General features: G+C 40.0%; 2 protein-coding genes across 16 annotated transcripts in view; both read right to left on the reverse strand.

Annotated features, from left to right (window-relative positions):
• Positions 1-1,454: 1,454 nt before the first annotated feature.
• Positions 1,455-8,706, reverse strand: snx22 (sorting nexin 22). The gene is made up of 7 exons (XM_020078706.2): positions 8,466-8,706; positions 4,584-4,667; positions 4,108-4,212; positions 3,203-3,297; positions 2,565-2,597; positions 2,366-2,433; positions 1,455-2,242 (listed from the first exon to the last, which is right to left on the reverse strand). The coding sequence occupies exons 1-7, from the start codon at positions 8,550-8,552 to the stop codon at positions 2,124-2,126; spliced, it is 591 nt and encodes a 196-aa protein (XP_019934265.1). The 5' UTR covers positions 8,553-8,706; the 3' UTR covers positions 1,455-2,123.
• Positions 8,707-14,099: 5,393 nt separating this feature from the next.
• Positions 14,100-26,149, reverse strand: part of LOC109624660 (adaptor related protein complex 3 subunit beta 2) — a 45,687-nt gene continuing 33,637 nt past the window's right edge. For 7 of the 15 annotated variants that reach the window (XM_069528510.1, XM_069528509.1, XM_069528507.1 and 4 more), the window contains 6 exons: positions 25,159-25,387; positions 23,735-23,819; positions 22,882-22,979; positions 21,872-21,892; positions 18,390-18,528; positions 14,100-17,767 (listed from right to left, as the gene is read on the reverse strand). In XM_069528510.1, coding sequence (XP_069384611.1) covers positions 17,581-17,767; positions 18,390-18,528; positions 21,872-21,892; positions 22,882-22,979; positions 23,735-23,819; positions 25,159-25,387 — 759 coding nt within the window. In that variant the 3' untranslated portion in view covers positions 14,100-17,580. The remainder of the gene's footprint in view (positions 17,768-18,389; positions 18,529-21,871; positions 21,893-22,881; positions 22,980-23,734; positions 23,820-25,158; positions 25,388-26,149) is intronic. The other 8 variants (XM_020079504.2, XM_069528508.1, XM_069528500.1 and 5 more) reach the window with 4 other exon arrangements.

Raw genomic sequence — 26,149 nt, forward strand, 5'->3', positions numbered from 1 at the left:
CAGCAGCTCCTTGGTGTTGGTACTCCAGGTAAGGTCGTTCTCCAACTCCATGCCGAGAAACCTGAACAGCGGGACCCTCTCCACACAGGCCCTGCTGATGATGAGTGGCTGGATGTCAGTTTTGTTTTATTCTAAAGTCAATAACCAGCTCCTTTGTTTTGGGTGTGTTGAGGAGCAGATTGTGGACTTTGCACCACTCTGACAGCCGCTCCACCTCGTCCCTATATGCCAGCTCACCCTTCTCGCCCAAGATGAGTCCGACCACGGTCGTGTCATCTGCAAACTTCACGATCTTGTTGCTGAAGTTGGTAGAGACACAGTCATACGCGTAGAGGGTGTAGAGGAGTGGGCTAAGCACACAACCTTGTGGCGAGCCGGTGTTCAGGCTGAGAGCAGTGGAGGTGTGGGAACCCAGTCTGACCCTCTGATAGAAAGGTCCACCAGCTTGGACACCAGTCGTTGTGGGAGGATGGTGTTAAACACTGAGCTGAAGTCCACAAAGAGCATTCTGACGTAACTCCCCTGCTGCTCCAAGTGGGTCAGTGCGGCGTGAAGTGCTGTAGATACAGCGTCCTCCGTGGACCTCTTTGCTTTGTAAGCAAATTGAAGAGGGTCCAGCTCAGCAGGCAGGTAGGCAAGGATATGACTCTGCACCAGTTTCTCAAAGCACTCCATGATGACAGGTGTAAGTGCCACTGGACGGTAGTCATCACACAAAGAGAACACACTTTTATCTTGTTATTAGAGCTGATCACTTGGACTAACAAGTGAATGAAATACTGTCATTACAGTCATTTCTCTGAAGCAAGAATAACAGTAATGGTTATAGCTTCTCAGTGTGAGGATCTGATGTAAATTGAATATTTTTTTTGAGCCTTGGTTTTGGACCAAGGCTCAGACCTAACAAGAAATGTGTTGATGTGATGGCCATTTTTAAAATTGTATTATTGTTTTATGGACCAAATTATTTGTTGATCAGTGAAGAAAATAATACTTAATTTTGCTCTATGTATCTCTTCTGAGAGAACATGTCCAACCTGGACTTAAAATGAACCAAACAGGAGGTAAATCCCACCAGTAAACCACAGTCAAATTACTTAATTAAAGACTCAAACTATTTCTTCCTGCCTTGTCCCTTCAAGCACATGTGCTCTCATGTTCCGCCTGAACTACTTGTTGCTACTTGTTGCTGTAAACTATTTCACCTGGGGCGAGGATAAGAAGGGCAGCTGTGGGAAACACTGACATGCCACCCCCACCCCCCACACACACACAATTCAATTATTCACGCTGAATTGACATGTTATAACAAAGGTTTTCTCAGAACCCTTAGCTTCTTACTTAATGGATTTGCTATTTTCTGCCATGGATTTGGCGGGTTTTAATTTCTCTCATGGAAGAATGTTCTCTTGTTCGACAGCTCAGGTTTATGTAGAGAAGACACAGGCTGAGAATGTGTTTGATTCTTTATTATAGATTAAACATAAATAAAATGATTTTCTTAAAACGTACTTTCCCGATCCCAACTCCATAAAACCCATGATTACACGTTAAGACAGATGGAGTGTGACCTAACACCTAACAGCCTCACTCAATGCAACCTTTTTTTTTTTCCCCACCACACCCTGCTCCTATATTTGAATATTAAAAAAACAATGTTGAAAAAAAAGGTTAAAAAAAGGTAACTGTGCCCCATAAACTTCAATTCAGAACTTTATGTTAAAATGAAATTCACATTTGTACAGTATCACTAAGATACACACAAGACTACTAGTATGAATTTCAATAATCATCCTCATCCTGTTTTCTTATTGCTTCGCAACCTGATTAAAATCAGTTTGTGTGTGATCTTCATAGCTAAACACACACACACACACACACACACACACACACACACACTGCAAGTCTGATTTCTTCAGCCCAGTTTTCAAGACGCATTCTGGTTGTCCTCTTAAATATGCGATCCCCAAACAGCTGAAACACAATGGGTTGAGCATCACAACAACAAAGGCTGGGTGATGGCTTTCAGTTCCACTGGAGCCAAAGAAAACTGGTCCTGCTGGTTGTAAACAGAGGCCTCTTCATTTATCTGTTTCCTGAACTGCAATGTTACAGTAATGATCTCAGGCCTCTATGGAAGCAGTAGAGTCAGGCTCAGCGAAAGTGGGGGCAGTGAAGCTGACCCGGACATCCCGTGGGTAAAAACCACGAAGAACTCCATCACCAACAATGTCTGGAAGATCTGCAAGACAGAGCTTTATACTGTGTGGACAAGGACATTCCCAGAAGTACACATTTAATCGCCGTCTCTCAGTGTTAATATGTTTGATAATGACTCCTAACTCAAAATGGTGTCAAGTCTTACCTGATGTGCGGTCAGAGATATAAGGATCCTCAAAAAAACCCAACACTCGCTGATATGGTAATGAATAACTAAGGAGACAAAATATTTTAGATTATACTCCAGTAACTGTAAAGTTATGTATATTAATATTAACTTTTATCCTATAAGTACTATTACCACACAATTAGAGAGAAGTTGTAAATACATATAAATATTTTACCTGTAATTTCGACCGTCCAGATCATCAAGTGATCTGAAATTAGAGCAAATAATTAAATAATTAGACCTTTTCGTGAGGAAGACTTCAGTAAAAAGGTAATTAGTTCACGTCTCTAAAAGGCAGATTATAGATGCTTCTCTATGATAAATGATACAGAGACATTTGTTAAGAAAGAGGAAAATACAACTTGCCAAGATGCAGAAAGCTACTGTACATTTCTCTTCATAATTTGTGTTATTTCCTGTACACACACATATACAGTATATATATATTCAATACAGCACTATGGAGACATGTAGCCAAAACAGAAGCAATGATTTAAAACTCTAAGACTTAATTATCAAGATCAGTTTCTACGTCTAATTCTGAAAAAGAAAAATGTTTGGAAGCCACTTGAAGACACTCATAGGACACACATTTACCACTAAAAGTCTAGATCTTCTTCTCCTGCTCTTTAGCTATTTTAAAGGATATTGTGGGTTAGAGCCGGTGCTGCTGCTCTGCATGACTGTGAGAAATGTTTTGGAGGTTTTATTATGATGCTGCATTGCCCTCAATCCAAAAATAGAGGATTTAAACATAGAACGGTGTCCAACACCTCTGGGCAAAGACAGAGGAGTCGGAAGTGAAGGACTTACTCCATACTGCTGATCTTGTTTCCTGTATGAAAGTGTCGGACGTGGAGGAAGTCCAGCAGCACCTGTGGCACGTCTTCATTTTGATAGATGATGTCCTGAGAGAATGAGACAAATATATAAAGGAGTAAAAATATAGTTTTCTATATGAAGGTGAAAGTATGAAAGCTGAACTTGTCTTCTCAAAGGTTTCTTCTGAATAAATATTATCAGTGAGCGATGGTTCTTACTGATGAGAGTCAAATATGAAAAAATATTAAATTGGTACACGAACATTCAGTGGTTGGTAAAGTTCAACATTTTGATTGATGATATGAAATGCCACAACATTTGACCTCTGAGCTCAGCCAAAAGCTTGAGCTCCTTTTAAAATAAAAAAATAAAGAAATCAGGAAATTAGTTGACGTTAAAGTGCATAACTGTTCTTCTAGGAATTCCTCAGTAGATATTCTTAAACAATTAAATTGAAACAGAAAATGTGCAAATGATTTTATTTTACAGGTCGGTCTGTGGACAGTCTGTTTGTAAGTATAACTGATGTGTCTCAGAACAATTCTATAACTTTTTTTGTCAATCATTATATTAAAAGATAAAACTGAGGATGTGCTACTGCCCTCCTTTCCAGGCATGTAGGAGAAACTAGAGTCCTTGAAGTAAAGAAATAACTGTTTGTGCGGCCCTCTCTGGAGCCAGTGTGAGGTTTGTCCATTCACCAAAAGGAAATGTCCTGTTACCTTGAATATATAAGGTTTAGTTATTTATTTACATTTTCATAAAGAATTGATACATATCTTTAAATGAGGTCAAAACCACTGTCAGCAACATAATATCACAAAGCCTCAGCAGTTCAGAAGCTCCTTGTGCCTAAAGGAGATCCCACCTGACTGCATGGACACGTGGATGTTTACCTGGACATAATCTTCCAGCTCCTGCATCCTCTGCTCGGGAGGTTTGGTCCTCAGGTGAGGGTTCCTCTTGCTCGGGAAGTCCGGAGTCTGAATGATCTTCTTGAGCTGCAGAAAACCACGAGTACAAGAACCTTCAAATGGTTGAAATGACTAAATTACTTTATAATTTACTTTTCCATTTTCCATGTTGTCCCAGACCCTTGTAATATTTTTTTTTTACATTTTATCCCAAAACACTTTGCGTCTCTTACCTAAAACAATAGAGTTATTTACTTTAAATTCCAAGCATGGTGGTTGCAATGTTTGGGGAAGGAATATGAACATCATTCTGATCACTCAGAGGTAAAATGAAGCTTCCACATGATTTTTAATCCACTAAATCCATGTAAACGTTGCTCTTTTATGTGACATCTAACAGAATGACATGCTGTGCTACATACATTAGAAACACTGTACTAACTGTTGCATGTACGTACTTTTCTGTGCAGAGTCTGGAATTCGCTGCTTCTTCTGAGCACATAATGTTTCCTCTCATTAAACAAGACTTCCACTCTGAAGCGCTGCAAACAGGAGACAGAAAATGAAAACATTAACAATCTCTGAAGACAATATTGGACACTTAAGTCAAGAGGTTAAGTCCTTTCAACAGGTTTCTTTGATTTGGTCTAATATTATTCAAAGTGCAATAACCAATGAGGAATTATAACGATCTCAACTAAACCATCTCTATTTAAACATAACATTAAAAAGTTTGTTTCTCAGTTTACTATGTAATGAAGGGAATTTAAAATAAGGTTTTAAGAATAAGGACTTATTCAAAAAAATAGTTCATTATCATTACAGTCATATTTTGATTCTCATTATTAACTGTTTTATTATGTTATTCTTTGCATCATAAAAACATAATGTCTCCAGCAGGAGGAGACACAGAGCTTTAGATTCGGTTCGTTTTAAACAGGAAGGACACAATCAGATCACACCACACAGTTCCACTGGAGCCAAACAAAACTGGTCCTGCTGGTTATAAACAGAGGCCTATTCATTTATCTGCCTCCTGTACTGCAATGTTACAGTAATAATCTCAGGCCTCTATGGAAGCAGTAGAGTCAGGCTCAGTGAAAGTGGGGGCACATTTACTAAATATTAAATTCATCTCATCAAACTGTATCTATGCCAAGATGTCTCCTACTTTCTGATTTGTCACAAAAAACTGCTTCTTTCGTTGAAAACATTATAATCTTAAGATTTCAATTAGAATCAGATTGGTAAGGTCTACTTCATACACAGGGGCTTCAGAGTCCAGGGTTTTTTTAACTGACCTGAGATATTGGAGATAAAACAATTTTTTTTTAAGTTAAAGCTTTGTCTGAAATATTTATTGTAGTGAACTGTATGACTTTTATATATCAATCTGAAAAAACTCCCTTAATTCATCGTAATTATTCTAAAGCAGACACTTAAGGTTTATGTAATTTAACGTGTTGAATTGTGAAATTAAAGAGACGTCTCTCTCTCATTTACACTCTTCAGGCCACTGCAGTGTTGAGAACATCAGGTACATGTTTCCTGCTGTCCTCTGTGGGACGTAAAAAACATAACAGTATGTAAAAAACATCATTACAATGTTCTTCAGTCATTCATAAAATAACTGATAATCTGTGATACAATCAGTTGAGAGCTTTTTATAATCTGAAACATTTAAATTTATTAAATTACTCCTAATAATACTTTTGAGTAACATTTGCACTACAACCCATGTGGAGGAGTATTTCACAGTGTGGAAGAAATATTTTTCGGGTAATTCTCTGCACATATAAACTATACATTTATAGTTAACTATACGTTAACACTCCAGCTCTGAGGTCAACAAACATTATCGATGATGTTTATTTAGCTCCTCAAATATTTAAGAACATTAACTGAACATGGCATCTCTGTATAAGCAGAGGGTTGGGGTTTAAAAGACCTTTTCACAGCAGAACATCTTGACTTTTATTAATTTTACTCAGGACTAGTATCTGCTCCTTTGTGTGAGGAGGAACAGGAAGAATGACCCCGAGCAGGTTACTGGTGTGCATGTTTCTGACCAGACTGTCAGAAACAGACTCCTTGGCATGAGGGCCTAACATCCTCTAGTGGGACCTGTGCTCACAGCCCAGCACTGTGCTGCTCGATCTGCATTCACCAGAGAACACCACAATTGGCAGGTCTGCCACTGGCGCCCAAATTTCTTCACAGATGAGAGCAGGTTCACACTGAGCACATGTGACAGGCGTGAAAGAGTCTGGAGAAGCTGCGGTGAACATTATGCTGTAACATCATCCAGCATGAGCGGTTTGGCAGTGGGGCAGTGATGGTCTGGGGAGGCGTATCCTTGGAGGGTCGCACAGACCTCCATGTCATAGCCAGCAGTTCCCTGACTGCTGTTAGTTACTGGGATGAAATCCTCAGAGCGATTGTCAGACCCTTACGCTGGTGCAGTGGGCCCTCCTGGTACAGGACAATGTCTGATCTCATGTGGCCAGAGAGATTAGGCAGTTCCTTGATGACAAAGGCGTTGATGCCATTGACTGTCCCTCACATTCCCCCTGACCTAAATCCAATTGAGCACCTATGGGGCATTTTGTATCGGTGTATCTGACGCCACCAAGTACTGCCAGACACTGTGCAGGGGCTCACTGATGCCCTGATCCAGGTCTGGGAGGAGATCCCCCAGGACACCATGAGCCGACTCATCAGGAGCATGCCCCGATGTTGCATACAGGGCATAAAGGCACGTGGCGCCATACACAGGACTGGGTAACATTATGAGTTGCTGTGATAAAGGTCACACAATGGATGAGCCTCTGATTTCAATTTTTTACTTGGATTTCTGGTGTGGTTTTGAATTCAGCCCTCAATGGGTTCACAACAAATTATACAATATACACCAGTAAAGATTTTCAACTTGAATAATTCATTCATCAAGATCTGATGTGTGATTTAAGTGTTTTTTTGCAGTGTAGAAAAGTCACAGGTCTGAACATTAATTAATAAACATTATTAATTAACATTATTAGCTCTGTTGTATTCAAGTGTCTCACAATAAAAGGAGCCTGAAAGTGAAGCTGCATTTAGTTCACTATTTAAACCTGTTTACCTCTTTTTATCCTGCTGTCACATGTCAAATGATCCATTTGGGTGCAATTTGGTGCAGATCCACATAAAAATCTGGATCTAGTGAATGAAGAGGTGGTTTCATAAGGAGACTGTTGGGCCTTGGTATGAACTCTACTGAGTGACATTCTAGTTCACTCATGTTGCATCTCTAACACACATCTGTAAAATGATCTGGTAATAAAATAGTAGGTCCATACAAAATAATAATTTAATCTAATTCTATTTACCTCTAAATCACAACATACATGATCTCAAGACAGACATTAGCGACTGTGGAGAGAAAAAGCTCCTTTTAACAGGAACATTCCTCTGGCAGAACCAGAATCAATGTGGGCCTGCACCATCAGCCTGGAATGGTTGGGGTGAGGGGAGCAAAATGGGTGAGGGGATTGCATGGGTGTAAAAGAGGGGAGGGAAAAGAGAGAGACCAGGAAATGATATTTAAGCTCTGCTTGTTGTACTGAAAATAATAACCGTGATACTTGAACACAAAATTATGTGAAGGAGCCTTATTTTACTTTGCACACTTTCATTTTGCTCCTGCACCTTTTACATCAGCAGAATCCTGAGTGTAAAACATGAGGCAACTTTTAAATGTGTGGTGGCTGCTACTATTAGTGAATATAACAACACATTGTAACAAATAACAATACATGTTTATGTCATGGCACCTTTCTAGACACCTACATACATAAACACAACTGGTTAAAGTCAAACCAAGCTTTAAAACCAAGCTTTAAAACCAGACACAAACAACTGTCGATGATAACACACGTCACACAGTAAAGGTGGAAATCTGACTGAGTGAGGATAGAGTCTGTGTTTGCTGAGGTGAGAATCATCTGAATACAGTTTTCACACTTGATTCCATTTCATGTAACCTTTGTTAAAGCAAAGTCAGATTTGATAGTGTTGGAAACTTTACAGGATCCGACTACTTCCTGAAGCTCAGTAGAGAAATCAGAGCTGAGGGGACTTTCACTCCTCCAGCAGGTAACCTGGCTCACCTGGCGGCTCGGCTCGCCTCCAACTACACACACTGTACACACACTGCACACACACTACACACACAGATTACACTACACTGTGTGGATTTAACCAGCGAACACACACACGTGCGAGCATTCAACATGTCACTGTTTGTTTTAAGCATCCTGTGGAAAGAGATTCAACCTGACGACTTTCTGACGCGTCCTCACCTTCTTGGTCTTTCCCGACTCATCCACTTCCTTTTCCATCGATGGTATCGACACTTCGATCATCGGGAAATCTTCCACATACACCATCGGACTCGATCAGCTTTATTCTCCGATTGTCTACTGACGAGCACGAGCCGAGAGTTTGACCCAAGTCCGAGAACTGGAGAGGAACAAACAGACCGTGTCGACAGTTCAGTCGTCTGTTGTGTCTCTGGTCTGTTCCCTCCTGAGCTCCACCTCCTCACTAATTGGACAAACCCCACAGACAGACAGACAGCATCAGCGAGACAGACAGACAGACAGACAGTATCAGAGAGACAGACAGACAGACAGCATCAGAGAGACAGACAGACAGACAGCATCAGAGAGACAGACAGACAGACAGCATCAGAGAGACAGACAGACAGACAGCATCAGAGAGACAGACAGACAGACAGCATCAGAGAGACAGACAAACAGACAGCATCAGAGAGACAGACAAACAGACAGCATCAGAGAGACAGACAAACAGACAGCATCAGAGAGACAGACAAACAGACAGCATCAGAGAGACAAACAGACAGACAGCATCAGAGAGACAGACAGATAGACAGCATCAGAGAGAGACAGACAGACAGCATCAGAGACAGACAGACAGCACCAGAGAGGGACAGACAGACAGACAGACAGACAAACAGCATCAGAGAGGAACAGACAGACAGACAGCACCAGAGACAGACAGACAGACAGACAGACAGCATCAGAGAGGGAGACACCATAAACTGCAGTCCAAAGGTTAGAAAAAGACAGTTGCCAGCAGAGAGCAGGGTTTGCAGCTGTGACAGGTGGAGAGCAGGTCGTCTCAGTCTGATGAGCTCATGTCACTGGTGGTTTCAACTCAATTCGATTTTTTTTAAACATAAATGATGTTAAGGCACTTTATCTAACAAAGTCAAGACCTGACAATATTATAGAGAAACCCGACAGTTCCCACAACAAACAAACCAGAGGACAGAAAACCCATACAGAGCCCCTGAAGTCGAAGACAACAGGATATAGTGGGTTGTGCACACAGAGTTAATATCTGCATAGTAAAAACACGACTGGCCGTTGCTTTGATGACACTATGTTCCATTTATTGCGTTTGTTGATTTCTCAAGTTTTATTATGATTGAAACACAGTCCTTCCTTTGGCTGAGCCTGTTTTCCTTCAGTACGCTCAGCATTCCTTACAACCTCGTGTCTGTGTGCAAGAGCAACAAGAATTTCATTGTGTGACATTCCCGGTTGAAAATAAAACTTGATTAGCTGAGTTATTCCATGGTACAAATGTGGTGGTTGTGTACGTCTGAGTGGTGCCCAGTATCTTTTGGGCACAAGATAGTAACTTGTTCCCACTAGATAATAACTTCAGGGGCTCTGCAAAACCCTCCCTCGTAATCTGGAGGAAACCTTTAGCTGAACCAGACTCAGTGTGGACGGCAGACCTAAGACTGGTGGGACTGAACGGAGACAAATGTGGGAGGGGTGGGTGGGCAACAGGGGGGAGAAGACAGACAGAGAGCATCCACATGAACACTGAGGTAAGGAGGCCACTGTCAGATGTTTATTTTATTTTTTATTTTATCAGGTTTTTTTCAGGTTTTTCAATTCTATGATGGTCATTATGATGACTTTTAACCATACAGGGCTGTTTTTAGGATTTTACAAATAAAAAGTGACTCCTCTGAACATTTGGAAGAATTTTGTTAATTACATTTTCACAAGTTCAGGAGCTCAGGAGACAGGGATTAAACCAACCTCCAGGTAAGTGGACGATTCGCTCTACCTCCTGAACCAAAGCCGCCCCTAACTTACAGCGTGATGCTTTCCTGTAGCTTTGTTTTGGTCTCTACCAAAAAACACTGACATATTCCAGAGGTGCTGTATGTGAGAACTCCAGTGCTCCAGAGATTTTATGGAACTTTTCCAAACAGTGCCCCCTGTAAAATGTCCAACTGTGAATACAGCAGCAAAATTTGCAGAAAGAATTGCAGCGAGCGTGTGGGGTGTTGATGAAGTTTCGAACACATGCAGAACTTAATCCTAATATCACAGGATGAAATTGAGGTGTCATACATGTAGACATATTGGTCTCAAAGCAACCAACAGACAGGGGTGAAAACATGGGATAAAAACTCAAGGTTCTGCAATTATTACTTGTCTACTAATATCAGTTCCTAAAAGCCATGTATTTATATTAGTGTAGCCTGTCAGATGAGTCAATTGAGTAAAAAGTGACTAAACTCAAGGCCAGTGGGTCTCAAACATGTCACTTTCAAATCCAGGTTCACTTTCCACTGCACTGAAAACTCAAAGTAAAACAACAAATATCACTGGGTAAAAAAAACGGATGTCAACCCAGACACACAACTAGAAACTGTCCTCGCTTCCTCTCAGAACCACTGAGTCAGAGAAGGAACACATAATCAGAGTGCTTCACTGAAGAACAATGCCCTGCTATTTCCTCTTTCGCTCCTCACATCCCATGTACACATGATTTTCCACACGGTGATAACACCAGAATCACATGCTCCGTCTGTGACCTGTCATCATGGGATTCACATCGTCCCTCTGGCCTGTTTGTTGCTCGGCACAGAGGAGCTTACTTCAGCAACTTTAACACGAGGAAATGTGACCTGAAACAGTCATAGATCACAGCGGGGGTGAAAATACAACAGTGAACAGCCTGCTTGTTACGTCATCGCCATGTTTTACTACAGCTCATGAGAATCCTTCACTCAGTCAGCAGATACAGGCCTTACACATTAACAAGAAGGAAGTTAGTCCTGGTTGTGTGGCTGGAACACAAGTCACATGAACACAAACAAAAATCTATTCCAAGCTGCTGGTTGACTTTTTTTTACAAGATCTTTCCTATTTTTATGAATAATGTTTATTTTTAAGGGACAGTGCATATTAATAACAATACTGTCAATATGGCAGAGTTAGCCAAAAGTTAGCCAATTATAAGTGGTGTGTTTAGAACTGTTATCATGATGCCGACAGTATCAACGAAATAAAAGCAAAAAAAAAGTAAATAAATAAATATGAATTACTGCCACACAGAGAGACTGGCAAGCAAAAGAGTTAATGAGCAGGAGATATTGTATTAATATGTATATGTAAGCAGAAAACAAACTTGTGCAGCAAAGGAAGCAAAGAAAAGAATTCCAATCCCTTGAAGCCAAGTTTTGCAGAGCAAATATGAGCATAAGCAGGTAAGATACTGTATGAGCACCATGACAGCAGCACTGAGATCCTTCAAATAACAGGGTCGTTTAGTAGCATGCAAAATACAGTTTGTGTATTAACAGACCAATTCTTCCAAAAATTGAATCAGCTTTATTTCAGCTGATTCATTGAGAGTTTAAAGGTTTTAAAGGCTGATTGAATAAATATGACTTCTTCTACCGAAGAGGTAAATTCCAGAGACTGACAAGAAAGCTGTTTGCTTCTGCCTATTAAAGTCTGAAAAAATGAATTCTATCTGCGAACATGATTAAAAACATCAGGCAGCAGAAACATGTTGGGCCCAGTTTATGCTCTGTGCTTAATTTTCAAGGTCATTTTGGGATTATGTCATTGCTGAAAGTGCGATAAGATAAAACTGTTGCTGTCAAACTTTACACTCTTGGTAATAACAAGGTTGAACTAACTTTGGCTGATGAAGACACAAGCTGAAGTTGACATCTATTGATCTCCGAGCAAACGGTGAACAATAAAACCATCACGTATTTTAACATCTGGAGTCTGGAAGTTGTTGTGAATGAGTTTTACTGCCACGCCTGTTTGCTGGCATGTGAACACCCTCTTGTGAAACTCCTCTCTGCTCCGTCACTGATGGACATACCAGCCGGCCTGGGGAGCGTGATGCAATTTGTCCGAGCCGGTGTGTGAATGAAAGAAAGCACTGTCATCCAGAATAACTGCGTTAGCTGATGCATTCTTGAGCTCATGCACACAGTTTGACTGAGCTACAGCTACAAATTAAAACCTATTTGGTGAATCCTGAAGTGATGCTGGATTTACACATCTCATCATTTAGAGACCAACACAATAACTGCAAAAGTGACAAAAACACATGCATTTACAGTCGCCCTAAAAATATAATGTTTAACATGAACATGACAATGTTTTTTTACAGATTGACATTTACTTGATAATCAGTTTTAAGATGGTGCTGTGTCGGTTGTGTCTTTTGTTTGATCAAATCTAATTTAATTCTAGTAAAACATTGAGTTCTGACCTGATTCATATTGATCATATTCCTTATCTCCATAATGTTTGATTATGTTTTCTCGAGCCCATATGAGTAAATTGATTTAATTTGAGTCTTTATCTTAGGTTGTTTTTAAATGATTGAATTTGAACTGTGAATAACTGCAATTACATCTCTCACATCAAGTGTGTGTGTGCGTCTGAGAGAAAAAGGGAAATTATGATCAGTATTTTCATCACTTAATGACAATGTTATTGCTCCACCGATAGGGGTCGCCCCAGTTCTCGGGAATAAAGTTTGTAAGCAGACTTAGCTCTTCACAGTTTGTTCAAGTCTTCGGTTCTCAAGTGAATTTTAAGCTGCTTCATTTTAGTGAACTTAACAAAAAGAGCAAATAAATCTCTTCGAGGTGAGACTGTTAATTCAGAAAACCTTTGCATCTTTGTAACAGTTTTTTTATTTTGACTGATATATTACGTCAGATATACATATATTATGTTAAACTGGTGCCTTTAAACCTCTGGGTGACAGCTTCAATCACGCTGAGGGCTGAAATCTATCTAATAATTTGATTTCTTAAATCTTTGAAGATTGGACTCACTTGACTGAAATTAATTGCACTGTATCTTTTAATGTTCTGTCAAATTGACATGTTCTTTAGGACTTTCGTTGTATATTTATTGTCTCTGTATCTTATTTTTTCATCAGCTTTATCTGTTCTCTTGTTTTGGTTATAAAAAACGTACTACACTAACAATGAACACTGACTACAATATTCATTCAAATGTTTTTGTACATGTTTATACAATTTCCAAAGAAAATCCAACTTTATTACACAGGATTTGTACAGACTGTACTGTGCAGTGATAAACTCTGTACGCCTGCTGTTAAACTAAAGTTTCCTGTCCAAATCAAAATGGCACGTCCTGAGAAAAGCTGTTTTAGTTTCATACAGAGAGAATAATTAACCATCAGATGCATACAGGAAGTAAAATAAACAATGATGATTTTTATTGAAAATATAAACTAAACAAACATGACTGAAATCTGTCTTTAGTCGCTTGGTGTACATATGTATGTTTGTGTTATTGTGTCAAAGCTCAACAACACAAACATACAAACAGACTGTGGAAGGAAGCCAGAGTACTGTACCAACATACCGGCCATGAAAATGAAGATGTCTCTTGAAATGTTTAGTGTAATGAAGCACTCAGGAAACATTTTACAGAAGTACCAACACGCCACACTTACCTGTGGAGAGAATACAGCTTTGTTTCTGAAACGGTTCACTGTTCATCCACTCAGTTTATACAAGTGTTATTTTATTTTTAAACAGTCCTGCAGTCCAGAGGTGTTTTCTTGTTCAGCAGCACGAAAGACAAGAGACACAAATATTGTATCTATATTTTTTATTTGTATAATAAATAAACCTGTAATACTTCAGGACCACATTCCACAACCACACAGGGTATGATGAACCATACTTTGGATACTTGAAAACAAATTCAGAGAAAACCTTTTCATTTGATTTGGTTTTTTTACATTAAAGTGATATTCCTTCCTCTTTACATTCTACATAATGGCTGTGCTGCCCTGACTGTAAATCTCAGGTCCGAATAAACAATTCAACTGTTCAATGTTTTGCTGGACTGTACTCTCTTGGTAAAAAACAAAACACAACAGTGAAGACACAATTAATTAATAAATAGAAACACAAACAATGTGTTGACAATGACAAAACAATGTGCAGCCACTACATAAAGGCCAACAACGAAAACAGAAACCACACGACTTCTGATGTGAAATCCAAATGTCAACAAAAAGGCATGAGGAGTGTCACCTGACACTTAACCTGAACATCTCTGACCTTATCATCAGCACATCAGGAAGGTGTTTTAGCTGATTCTCAAAAATGTAATGTTAAATAACCTGAAAGGGAAATCATCTTTTAGTTGGTAAAGTTCATTTAAGAGTTGGACTAAAACGCAGAATGAAGCCATGTAGTAGCTACAGTGAACATGTGTTTCAGCAAGAAACCAAGTGGAAAAGTTTCCAAAGATGTCAAACTATTCCTTTAAAACAAACCACAAGGTCCACTGTGTAGGATTCATGACAATCCATTAAACAGAAATTGAATTGAATATTCTAGTGTTGTTTTCATTAGTTAACAATCACCTGAAACTAAGTATCATTGTGTTTCCAATTCTTTATAATGAGCCCTTTATGCCTACGTCAAGAGAGGGTCCTTTTCCATGGAGGCTGCCATGTTGCATCACCATGTTTCTACAGTAGCCCAGAGTGGACAAACTAAACAACAGCTCTTGACATATTTGTATGTTACCTAAAGTCCACCGCAGGTTCTTCTACACACTTGGAAAGTAACCATTAGATCTCTGTACACAGGACCTTTAAAGGTTGTCCTCAGGGCTAAATATTGGATTGGCTTTCAACAAAACAAAATCAGCAGATATTTTGATAATCAATTAGTTATCAAGCAAAAATTTTACAAAAGAGACTTGAGCTTCATGGACCTAGTGATGTATCAATTTCCATCTTTCCATTCCCTTGACTTTGGTGACTTTTGTAAAGTAACTTAGTTTCAGTCATTTTTCTACAATCTTAAATCCTTCTGTAACATTTGCACAATCATCAGAATGTCAGGTTGGTAAAGTGACAAATGAACAATGAAATAAGAAATAAGAGAGGGGTAAATCGTTTTTGAATCTTTGTAGCCTGCAGCTGACTCAGCAAACAACGCTACAAGCTGACGACTGATGATGGTGATGAGCTTTGCCTGGTCAATATTCAGTATCATCACACCCACAAAAACACACGTACACACTCACACACACACACCACCTTAGAGTATTACTGTATTACATGTCGCAATACATACAATGATATTTATACAACGCCCCACGTACTGTAATGAACATCACACTATGACAACTACTGTACCGCAGAGGTGCCGTGAAAATCCTTCTTTTTTCACAGGAGTGGTGAGTCATTGATTAACATTTGTTATTGTGCCAAAACAGATTCAGATGCAGGTGATTGTTGTCTCAGTTGAGCCTTCATGCTACATTTGATTTCTAAATCGATTTAGTATTGATGAAGCTGAAACATAAAAACGTAAAAATGTTTTTCATGGTGACCTGTTCTTGGGGATTCTTACCTACATTGATTCTCTATCAACTCTAATATCTACATCTTAAAATCGTCTGATAGCTGAAACCTAACAAGCTAAAAATTAAAACTGCCTTGACAGATTTGTTCATCCACGTCTCAAAGAATTCTGAAAATTGACTTGCCCATTTTATGGGTGGTAGTTTACTGCTTTGTTTAAACTTTTAAATCCTCAGTTAGGGCCACAGAAATAATCCTTTTTGAATCTTTTCAAAGCACTGCACCACATCTCATGGTCTTCTTCAGCAGATGGAGTTTGCACACACGATATTAGGTCATGTCATTAGAATGGATCATAATGCAGGGGGTGTCATTGATGCTCTCCTTTACCTTTCTCTGGTTATCGATGAGCTTTACCTGGCGCCAGTCGATGCTGTGTCTAGTTTTGGCTTGATAGAGGAAAAAGGAAAAGTATGTTCTTTTTTATTATTCTAATAATGACATCTGAGCCGATAAAAAAAGCTGATAATTGCTATGAAGCTATTATGCCAGCGGGTGGCAGCATTGCATTGTACTTAACTCAATTCTGAGAGGAGGGAAAACAACATTACAAATCTTTATATTACTTATCATCACTTAGAAAGTCCTCATCGCAGCAAAGCTGTATGGAAGCAATATACTCTCTCAAGCCGCAGGTATTTTTTAGAAGTGTTCCTGCCTTCCCTGTTTGCTGTCTACACACCCATTCATTGTCTGATCGATAACAACGTAATTGATGTAAGGTTTACCACAGACATAAATATATTAGTGGCTGGGTGAAGACTTTAACATGAGAAGGGCATCACTGCACTGATATTTTTGATGATTGGTATCAGCCATGAGAGGCAGGTAATTATTAGTTACTGGTATTGGTTGATAAAATCCATATTGTGTATTCCTGGTCACCACCTCTGAATGATCTCAGGACACACTGAGGACAGATTTGAGTGCATTCACATGACACTTGTCCTTCAAGGCCTAAATATGTACTGTTTTCCAGTTGCCTCTTAATTAAATAGCTTTTCAGAATATTAATTCATATCTAGCACTGGACAAAAGCCTAATTTACACAGATTTGTTTTAAATGTATTTTGTACTACAATCCTATTAACACTACATGTATTATTTCTATCTTATTGTAGTTAGTCTTTATGCCTTTTTATGTACAGGACTCAATTGTTGAAAGATGTTGCATAATACAAATCTTAATAATAAACCTGCCTTCACCTATAGTCTCTGTGAGTCCATCGGCTGATGAAGATCATGACGTGCAGCAGAAAGCTCAGAAAACAAGTGAATCAGGTGTCTGTGATGTTTGTGCAGTGAGTAACTTCTGACATTTGGATGGGAGTTCTTGTAATATTCTAGATTTTGAGACCACCAAATCAAATGTTGTCCTCAAGCAACAAACATGTTGCAAAACAAATATTTTTGGATGATGAATATAAGAAACTTTAATGGGAGCAAAGGATTTCCTATTACGTCAAACATTGGTCTGATTGTCATGAATATTGAGCTGTGGCATTCAGCAGTTTCTGAGAGTGGGGGGCTCTTTAAGAAAACAACAACCTGGAGTTAAACACTCGTTCTCGAGACGTTCTCATTGACTCGAGAACGAAAGAGATGCTACACTTGTGATGACCTGGACGATATGTGAGAGGTGGGTGGAGCGAGGGGGGGCGGGGGGTGGAAGTCGAGAGCAGACACGGGTCACTGCGTCAAAGCCAGGAGGATGTCCTTCACCAGCATGGTGCCGATCACCATCTTCTCGCAGTTGACCATCAGCTGGGCCGCTCCCTCCTCTTTGGTCGCCACGGTGACCAACACCAGGCTGCCGCTGGTCACTGTGCGGCCGGCGAACCTGTGGACAGGGTGATCAGCAGGAGGAACAGGAGGACTGAGGTCAAAGCAGCAAAGATCAGAAGTAAAGATGAAGCCACAGAATAAAGGAGGGACACATGAGTCAGTCAGAATTCGAATCATTGTAGGTATCTAGCAGAGTTTCAGGAGCAGAACCACACCTCAACCGCTCATGTCTGTAAATGCCCTGCTAACCCTCTCCTCTTCTTTCATTCTCGTGTACTGCACACCCCCAAACCATTCTCTCTTTGTTTCCTTCCTCCTCCATAGGGTCCTGGGGGGTCTGTCGTGCCTCCCAAGCTTCCCCACAATGCAACTAAGACTCAATAATCCATCTACCTCTCATGCATCATACCAATTGCCATTATTATCAATAGCATCTTGTTGATGGTGTTGTCCTTGCTAGTGAAAACAGATGCCTCGGACATCTGAACATGGAATCAATCACATTCTTAAATAAACATAGCAAATAAATGCTAGTTTGTACTAGACATCAACGTATAATGTGTAACTTGCAGTGTTCTGGACACAACTGTTCACACTATGAGACTTGACCCCCGTCGGCCAAAAGGGATGCTACGTCCTTTGAGCCTCACTTAGATTAAAGAGCAGCTTTTAGTTTGTAACGTCACTACTGATGCTTCTTTTAATCTTCTCACCTGCACTCTTTATCTGAACCACAGGGGACTCGGCTGAGGTTGGCGGCGGTGGCCACCCGCTGGACGATGGTGTGTTCATTCCGGCACTTGATGTCCAGAGTCAGCCGCTCTGTGATTTCGTTCATGCCCATCAGCTGACCTGTAGAAGTATGAGCAGAGCACTGGTCAAACAGGAGCTGCAGTAGCTACTTCTCTCTCCCCAGTAAAAAAAAAAAAGTTATTACTATACTTATTGCAATACCTAACAGAGTGCTGCATGTATAAATGTGAGAGCTCAGTGTAGTACTGCTTGGTTCAAGAGATGACTTTTTAAAAAACGTATACAGTATTATACTCAGATACTGTATAAATGTCCCGAAACTAAAGGGATTTCTATATCACCATCAACATCTACAGTCCTCTGAGGGATTGATGTGATTATTGACTTCAATAATCATAAAGTGCTGCTTAACTTTAAACTGGAGTGCTTTACACTGAACACAGCAGAGGAGTGATTCAGATTCCACACGGCACAAAAGAGGCAGTTGTGTGAACTTCCAGTCTCATTTACGCACTGATTTGCAGGTCAAATGACATCAGGATGTACAGTTGAAGATTTTGCGAAACGTGGCGGAAGACTTTTTTCACATTCCTTGATCACTGAATATATCACCGTGAGGTATATACTAACTGGTGAAGTTATTTGGTAATAATGATAGCATTCGACAATTTTTCTGTTGCATGTCATTGTACAGTGTGTACCTTTCAGTTTTGTCACACTAAACAAGCTGAATCTGAAGACCCTCGTCGTTGCTAAATCATTGCTCATAGTATCAAAATAAAACAATTTGACTCTAAAATGGCTGAGGAAGGGACAGTAGCATTATGGAGGTCATGAAGTAAAACCAAAAGAAAAGACTCTCAGCAGATTGTCTCTTTTAGGGGACTAGAGATTTTATTCTACATTTCATCCAGTCATTGTATCCAACTCACACATCCGAGCCACGTAAGTGTCAACAGAAAATGCTCGGAGAAGACTCTTAATTGCTACTTTTGATCCTCTGGTTCTGTTTTCTTTTCCTATCAAAAAGGGGCTGAAGCTCTGTTTTAAGATGATAGAATATATGGGATTAAATGATTAATCAGTTTAGTCAGACAGCTCACATTTAAATTACAGCAGCAGAAGATCCCTAAACATTTGGCTCCAACGTCATCACTCTCCCTTTAGATATGATTAAATGGGGAGTGATGAAATGTGGTAATCCGCAACCCGGGGGCTTGATGCTGGGGTGGTGGGGGGGCTGAATCAAAAGGGATAGATACTGACGCAGGACAGCAGAGGCACTGACAGACAGAGAGATGGATGGGAAATATTCACAGCTTAAATAGACCGCCAAATTGGGAGAAGGTGTATGGTAGGAGATTTTGGAGGGTGAGTCATATCATATGAGTAGACAGGGGCAGACTGAGACAATAATTCAGGCCAGGCATTTGACTCCTTTAGGCCACACTTTTCTCGTAAAGAACCAGACCTCCAATTTTGTAGGCTGACCCTAATCTTTGATGTAATGGTTACCAGTCTAGTAAACAAGTAGGCGGTGCAGAAACTCACTTCCCTCGGTCATCTTTTCAGTGACATCATCTTTGTCAAGTACCATAAGAATCTGCCTCTCTGTTGCCACAACCAAATCAGTGAAAATATGAGATTTATTTAATTTTGTATCATTACTTCATTTGGTTCATTTGTGTATTTTAATAGAAAAAGTATAATTTGTCATTTATTAATTCATGCATTAACAGACTGAACAAAAGTGGCATCCCGTTTACTGGAAGCTCGCTTTTATTTTGAAATCACTCTCATATGCTTGTAACATAATGCAGAGAAACAATGTGCACCTTGAAATGAGTGGGGACAGTTTGACCGTGTGTTTCGGAGTGAAGGCTTGACCGCAGTCCTCCACAGTGTGAGTGTCACGTGACTGACCTGGTCCCCTCCTGGTGAACGTATTTAGCTGCATCTGAGGCACAAGCTTTTCTCCCATTAATTCTCTCCCTCTGTGCTCCACCTTTCCTTTTCTTCAGACCATTTAGCCTACGACTTGTTAAAATGCTATCAGAAGCGGGTTCACGGCTGCTACAACGATTTCAGATAGCAGAGCTTGCCAAAAAAACATCAGACTACAGTGAAATGTCCCTGTGCTCCCGATGTCCCCCACTGTGAGTAGAGCAGGTATATCTTTATATGAACACTACCTGCTCACCACCAGGCAGTACACAGACACAGCTGGTGACAAGATGGCATAGTAAAGCATGTAGCAGCTGAAGAGACAGATATTTCCCTCTGGTGTGGGTGGATAAATTGGAGCTATAAGAGAGTGAATGCTTGACCTATCAGGTGGCCAAAAACACAACGGTTGGAAGTGTGAATAATCACCTGAAAGGTGATGAAATGTCAGTGTTGTGCTCACAGCTAGTTTTTAGTATTAGGAACACTGTGAAAGGTCAAAACAAATCAGAGATTTACGTCGTAATATTATGAGAAAAAAGTTGTATATTCACAAGAATAGATAATACATTTATGAAAATTAAGTCATAATACTGTAGTACATTATCATAAGAATCAGGACTTTGAAATTATTGTGCACTGATTCTAAACAAAGAACCATGCAGACGGGTAGTGGTCGACTGTCAGGCTGATCATCATCATCTGGTTTATTAAAGGGGCTTTTGTAGTGAGATTGGTAATCAAGATTTTGGATCCAGAAGAAGTTATATTCTTGCTGCTTATTTCCTAAAATCAGTTTTTTCTATATTCTTGTAATATTATGACTTTATTCTTGTTAATTTATCACTTTTTTTTGTAAAAATGCAACTTTATTCTCAAAATATCAGATATGTTTTTCCTTTGATTGGCCGTCATACTTCATCGTTTCTGAGGCCCCCAGTGTCGAAAACAAATACAAATAAATCCAGTATTGCAGGTTAAACAGCGTGTTGTCAACAATGACTATACAATGTCTTTTGACCTTCAAATCACAACATGATGCAGAACAATATTGTGACATAGCAGTACTTGAGATTCAGCAGTTCATTTCAGCAGTTTGAAAGCTCAGATAAAAGAAAGATGAACGATGGTGCACATGAGCGAGTGCTGCTCTGAGCCTGATGTTATTTACTTTTTTTTGGTTCACATGGTGCCTAAAGAAGAGTGAATCAGCATCAGTGGATGAGCATTTCCAGTCATTCCCGGTGCAGCAGAGTGTGAGCGGCCTTTATGAAGTGCAGGTTAGCAGCACAGATGAGTCTGTCTGCAGCTACAGACCTGGAGATGCAGTTACGTGTTGATTACCAAGGCAGGAAGAGGGGAGGGGGGGGGGTCAGCAGGAGGCATTAGGAGGGAGAAGGAGGGTGAGGAGAGGAGTAAGGGTCTGTGTGAGGTTCGGCTAAAAGGCAGGTGGGCACACAGATGGCTGGGAGGAACAAATCTAACAAAGCCAACTTACCATGATTGTGTAATAGCTTCTCTATTGGTGACAGTGTGGAGAGGGAGGAACCGTGGACATGACAGATGTTTAAAGAGTCACTATGGGTTTGTTAGAGCTCACGTCTGGCTCTGTGTCAGTCAGCATGTACAGTGAACACCAGGCATTAGAGACATGCTGGTATTGTCTGCACACCAAACACTTTGGATTTTTGGTGTATTTAAAAGTCTAATTACAGGTGACGCATTTCAACTTTCCAATGGAAACAAATGCTGATGTGATCTCAGGATAATTACCTCTGCCAAGGTGGTTATGTTTTCACCCCCGTCTCTTTGTTGATTGTTTGTTTGTCTGTTTGCAAGATTAAGCAAAAACTACTGGACAGAATTCCATGAAACTTTGTGGAAGAATGCCCTATAGGTCAAGATCCTATAAAATGTAGGTGTGGCTCTGCATTGGGGAGCAGATAAAGGAATTGTTTCTTTAACAATTTGAGCTTTTTTAAAAAACATCTTCCATGATTTTCCAGAGAACAGTTAATGGATATCTGAAATTTGGTGCAGCTTGATTGAATGTAAGGGGCCTTGGCGGAGGTATGTGCTCTACTGAGTGCCATATAGTTACATGTTTGAGAATATCTCTGAAGAACTGTTGCTCTTTACTCACATTAGAGCAGGAAAAAAATCCCATAAACCAGGATGAACCAGTCTTTAAAACACTTCTGGCGGATTCAAAGAAAACTAACCCACAGAAATGGTCTCTGGCAAACCCTTAAAATAATCAATTGTCATTTAAATACAGTAAACTATTCCTTGATATTAGGATTTGATCAATATATAAAATAAGAACCAGTTTAAGCCATTACACGTGACACTATACCTGTAAACCATCTCTTTCTGTCTAAACACAAATAAAGTTGTTGAAGAGAAGTAGTAAAAAAGCAAACATAATAAATCAGTACAAGTAAAGTAACCAACTCCACTTTTCCTTATTTCTCAATAGAAATTATTAAATTTATTTTCATTACATACCTTGCTCCTTTTTAAACTCGTTCTCTGTCAGGAAGACAGGCCTCATCAGCTCCCCAACCAGCGGCTGGATAGACACGAAGAATTTCCTGGTGTGAGTGCTGCAAAAAAAGAAACTTTTAGGGATTAATACATTTTATTCATTCAAGGGCAGGAGAGCTTAAACTTCACAGCTCAATATAAAGCGTAACAGAGATCACCCACTAGTACAGGACTGTGTACAACATCTTTTAAGATAGAAGGAACTACACATCCCATAAACCATTGCGAATAATCACTTTTAGCAACCTTCTTGAATTCAACTTTGATGTAGGGATTTTCACCCTTTGGACTCTTTTCTTTTCCACATCACTTAAAAATGCAGCATGTCAGAAAAAGAAATCCTGGTTGCTCTGTGTAATGCTGACATGATTTGTGGTAAACGTTTCCTTTGTAACAGCAAACTCCACCAGCCGTTGCTATTATAGCTAAGAATTGTGGGAAGTGTAGTATTTCATAAATAAAACATGTTTTTCTTAAAACACAGTTGATAGCAGAAAGACTTTTTCAGGAGAATATAACACCACTTCACAATTTCTTATCTTATCTCTATTATGAATAGAAAATGAATGGGATTTTTAGTTCCAGAACCATTGGTTGAGCTCTATTGTTTCCTTTGTTTCTACATTACTGTGCACAGATCACATATCACTGTTTCACTTGTGGCATACGTACATCGTGTCATATGCAAAGCTAACAAGTCAAGCAAAGTGAGCGCAATTTCAGAACTCAGCAGATTGGTTTGTATTTTTACTCAGCAGTACAGGAGGTCTGCATGGGTGACCACCTGTCCTCTTAAACACAGAAGCCATCTCACCACAGCTGGAAGTTCGCCGCTTGGGTTGAGTCACAGAAATCGATGCCCATCACAACTGTGGCCGTCTCACCTGTCGGCAGCAGCTCTGTCAACACAGGCAAAGAGGAGACAGCATTAACATGTGCACAAATAATACAACATTAAGCTTTTCAGTCAGAAACTCAGTTTGATAGATAAGAAGTGGGTGTGTCCAGTAAGCCACTGGCTCAGATCCTTGCTACACACAGTACTACCTCTAAACAGGTATGTATAGTTTATTGTGGCAAAGATTATACAAACTAAGAAAACTAAAAGAAAAAAGATTCAGTGTGCTTCAACCTTGGGGTGAGCAGACCAAAATGGGGAAGAGATGAGAGGTGGGTGGAAAAGAGGGGAGAGAAGATTGGCTTGTATGGCAGTACTATGAAAGCCATGTGGCCTGCTCAGCAGATCAGACATCATTAACTCTATGCGTTTTTAAACTGAACCCGTGCTGTCATAAGTACATTAAAAAAATTTAGCTAATAAGCATTAAGGAATTTAAACAACACAGTAGCACCAGGGTTACAAATCAGACATTTAAAATGTTTTCCTATAAAATATATATTTTGAGCAATAATTTTAAGGGAAGGTGTGTAGAATTTAGTGATATCTAGTGTTGAAGTTGCATGTTGCAGCTGAACACTCCTCACCTCACCCTCTCCTTCCAAACATGAAAATAACCTGTGGTAGCCTCAGTTGTCATTAAAACTCAAAAGGTGTTTAGTTTGTCCAGTCTGAACTACTGTCAAAAACATGGCGGCCGTAGAGAGGGTCCCATCGATGTAAATATATAGTATTTACATATAAATCCCCAGAAATACTACTTTCTGGGGTAAATAAAACTACAATTCATACAATTTAGATGAAACGAACTAGTGAAAACATCATGAGGATTATTCTACATTAAATTTCTGCCAATAGATTCCTTTCACCTGAATCTTACACACTGGACCTTTAAAGATAGGTAGTGAGTTGGTGAACCTTATCACATCAGGCAGGGAGTTCCAGAGCCTCGGGGTCCTGACAGAAAAGCCTGGTCACCCTGATAAGCCTTGTAAAAAATGTCTTTGTGAACAGGTGGTATTTGAGGAGTTTTTTTGAAGCTGTCCAGAGATGCCGCATTGTGGATTTCAGCGGGGAGACAGTTCCAGAGAGTGGGGGCTGCGACACAGAAGCAGCTCTGCACTGTACCATACTGAAGAAATACGTAATATTCTATTTTCTTTTCATGCACCTAAGGGGATATACTCCTTTTATATTAATTAACCCCAAATTCCTATTAGTATTAACTGCTCAAATCTCAAAGAGCAACAAAATCATTAGAACGGTGTTTATTCAATCTAATTGTTCTTGTTTATCTTGTTTTTATCACAGTGTTATAAGTTCAGTCCACAGTTACCCACCAATCTCTGGGAACTCTTTCACTCTCATGCCAGACTGCAGCTTCACGTCCTCCATGTGCAGGTTCTTGGCGTCGGACGTGGCACTGTTGGTGAACTGCAACTGCACCGCCACCATGTTGGCGTCAGGGCTAAAAGGCTGCCGGCTGAAGCAGTACTCCACTGACAGGCCCTCCCCTGTGATGCGGTGCAACAGCTCGTAGCTCTTCAGCGCACTGGAGGGGGTGATGGTCTGTGGGGAGAAGAGAGGATGAAGAGTCACTGACTTTACAGACAGACTTTGTGCTCAGGATGAAGCATTTCTTGCCTTTGATCGATTTGTCCTTTTTTTCAGAGTGGTGATGAATTAGCATGAGAGCTTTTCTTTTCTTTGGACTTTTTCTTTCTTATTTTGAAAGAAATATGTAGTGTGGATTTCACGTTACATGAAGAAACATTGACATATGCAAGTGCCAGATGGCTCAGCGGTAGAGCAGTTCGTCCAATAACCAGAAGGTTGGCGGTTCAATTCACGCTCGCCACGACGAGGTGCCCTTGAGCAAGGCACCGCCCCCCCCAACATCTGCTCCCCAGGCGCTGGCAACAGCAGCCCACTGCTCCAGTATATATGTGTGTACATGGCATCTGTAAATGTGTGTTTCATCCAGGTGCCAACTGGATGTGTTAAATGCGGAGAACAATTTCATGTATACATGTAAAAAGTGTTAAACATCACTCATAAAAGTATATCTTCTTCTTCTTAAATGACCTAATCCTTTAATATGTTTGATCTGAATTAGCTGTTGATGTGATGAGGGGGCTGAAGTTGGAAATCCAAGTCGAGGAATGGCCTCAGGATGGTTTACAGTCAAACTCTGAAGAAAACCTTTCTTCCAAGTGTTATATCAAGGCATTATTTTCATGGCTTTCTAATCTCCGAGCCCATCGGCTATCATGTGGAGATAAATTAGTCTCTGGGGCAACAGCCAATATTTGCGGACTTTCAGTGTAGACA

The sequence above is a fragment of the Paralichthys olivaceus genome, chromosome 7, assembly GCF_024713975.1.
Source record: "Paralichthys olivaceus isolate ysfri-2021 chromosome 7, ASM2471397v2, whole genome shotgun sequence".
Classification (NCBI taxonomy): domain Eukaryota; kingdom Metazoa; phylum Chordata; class Actinopteri; order Pleuronectiformes; family Paralichthyidae; genus Paralichthys; species Paralichthys olivaceus.

What these genes read in the sequence shown, in the direction of transcription:
- snx22 (XM_020078706.2), bottom strand. Translation starts at nt 8,552, where the DNA reads ATGGTGTATGTGGAAGATTTCCCGATGATCGAAGTGTCGATACCATCG. An exon ending in TCCAGACTCTGCACAGAAAA is followed by an intron (nt 4,213 to 4,583) that starts GTACGTACATGC and finishes GGTTTTCTGCAG; the next exon opens with CTCAAGAAGATCATTCAGAC. An exon ending in CTGGACGGTCGAAATTACAG is followed by an intron (nt 2,434 to 2,564) that starts GTAAAATATTTA and finishes TTGTCTCCTTAG; the next exon opens with TTATTCATTACCATATCAGC.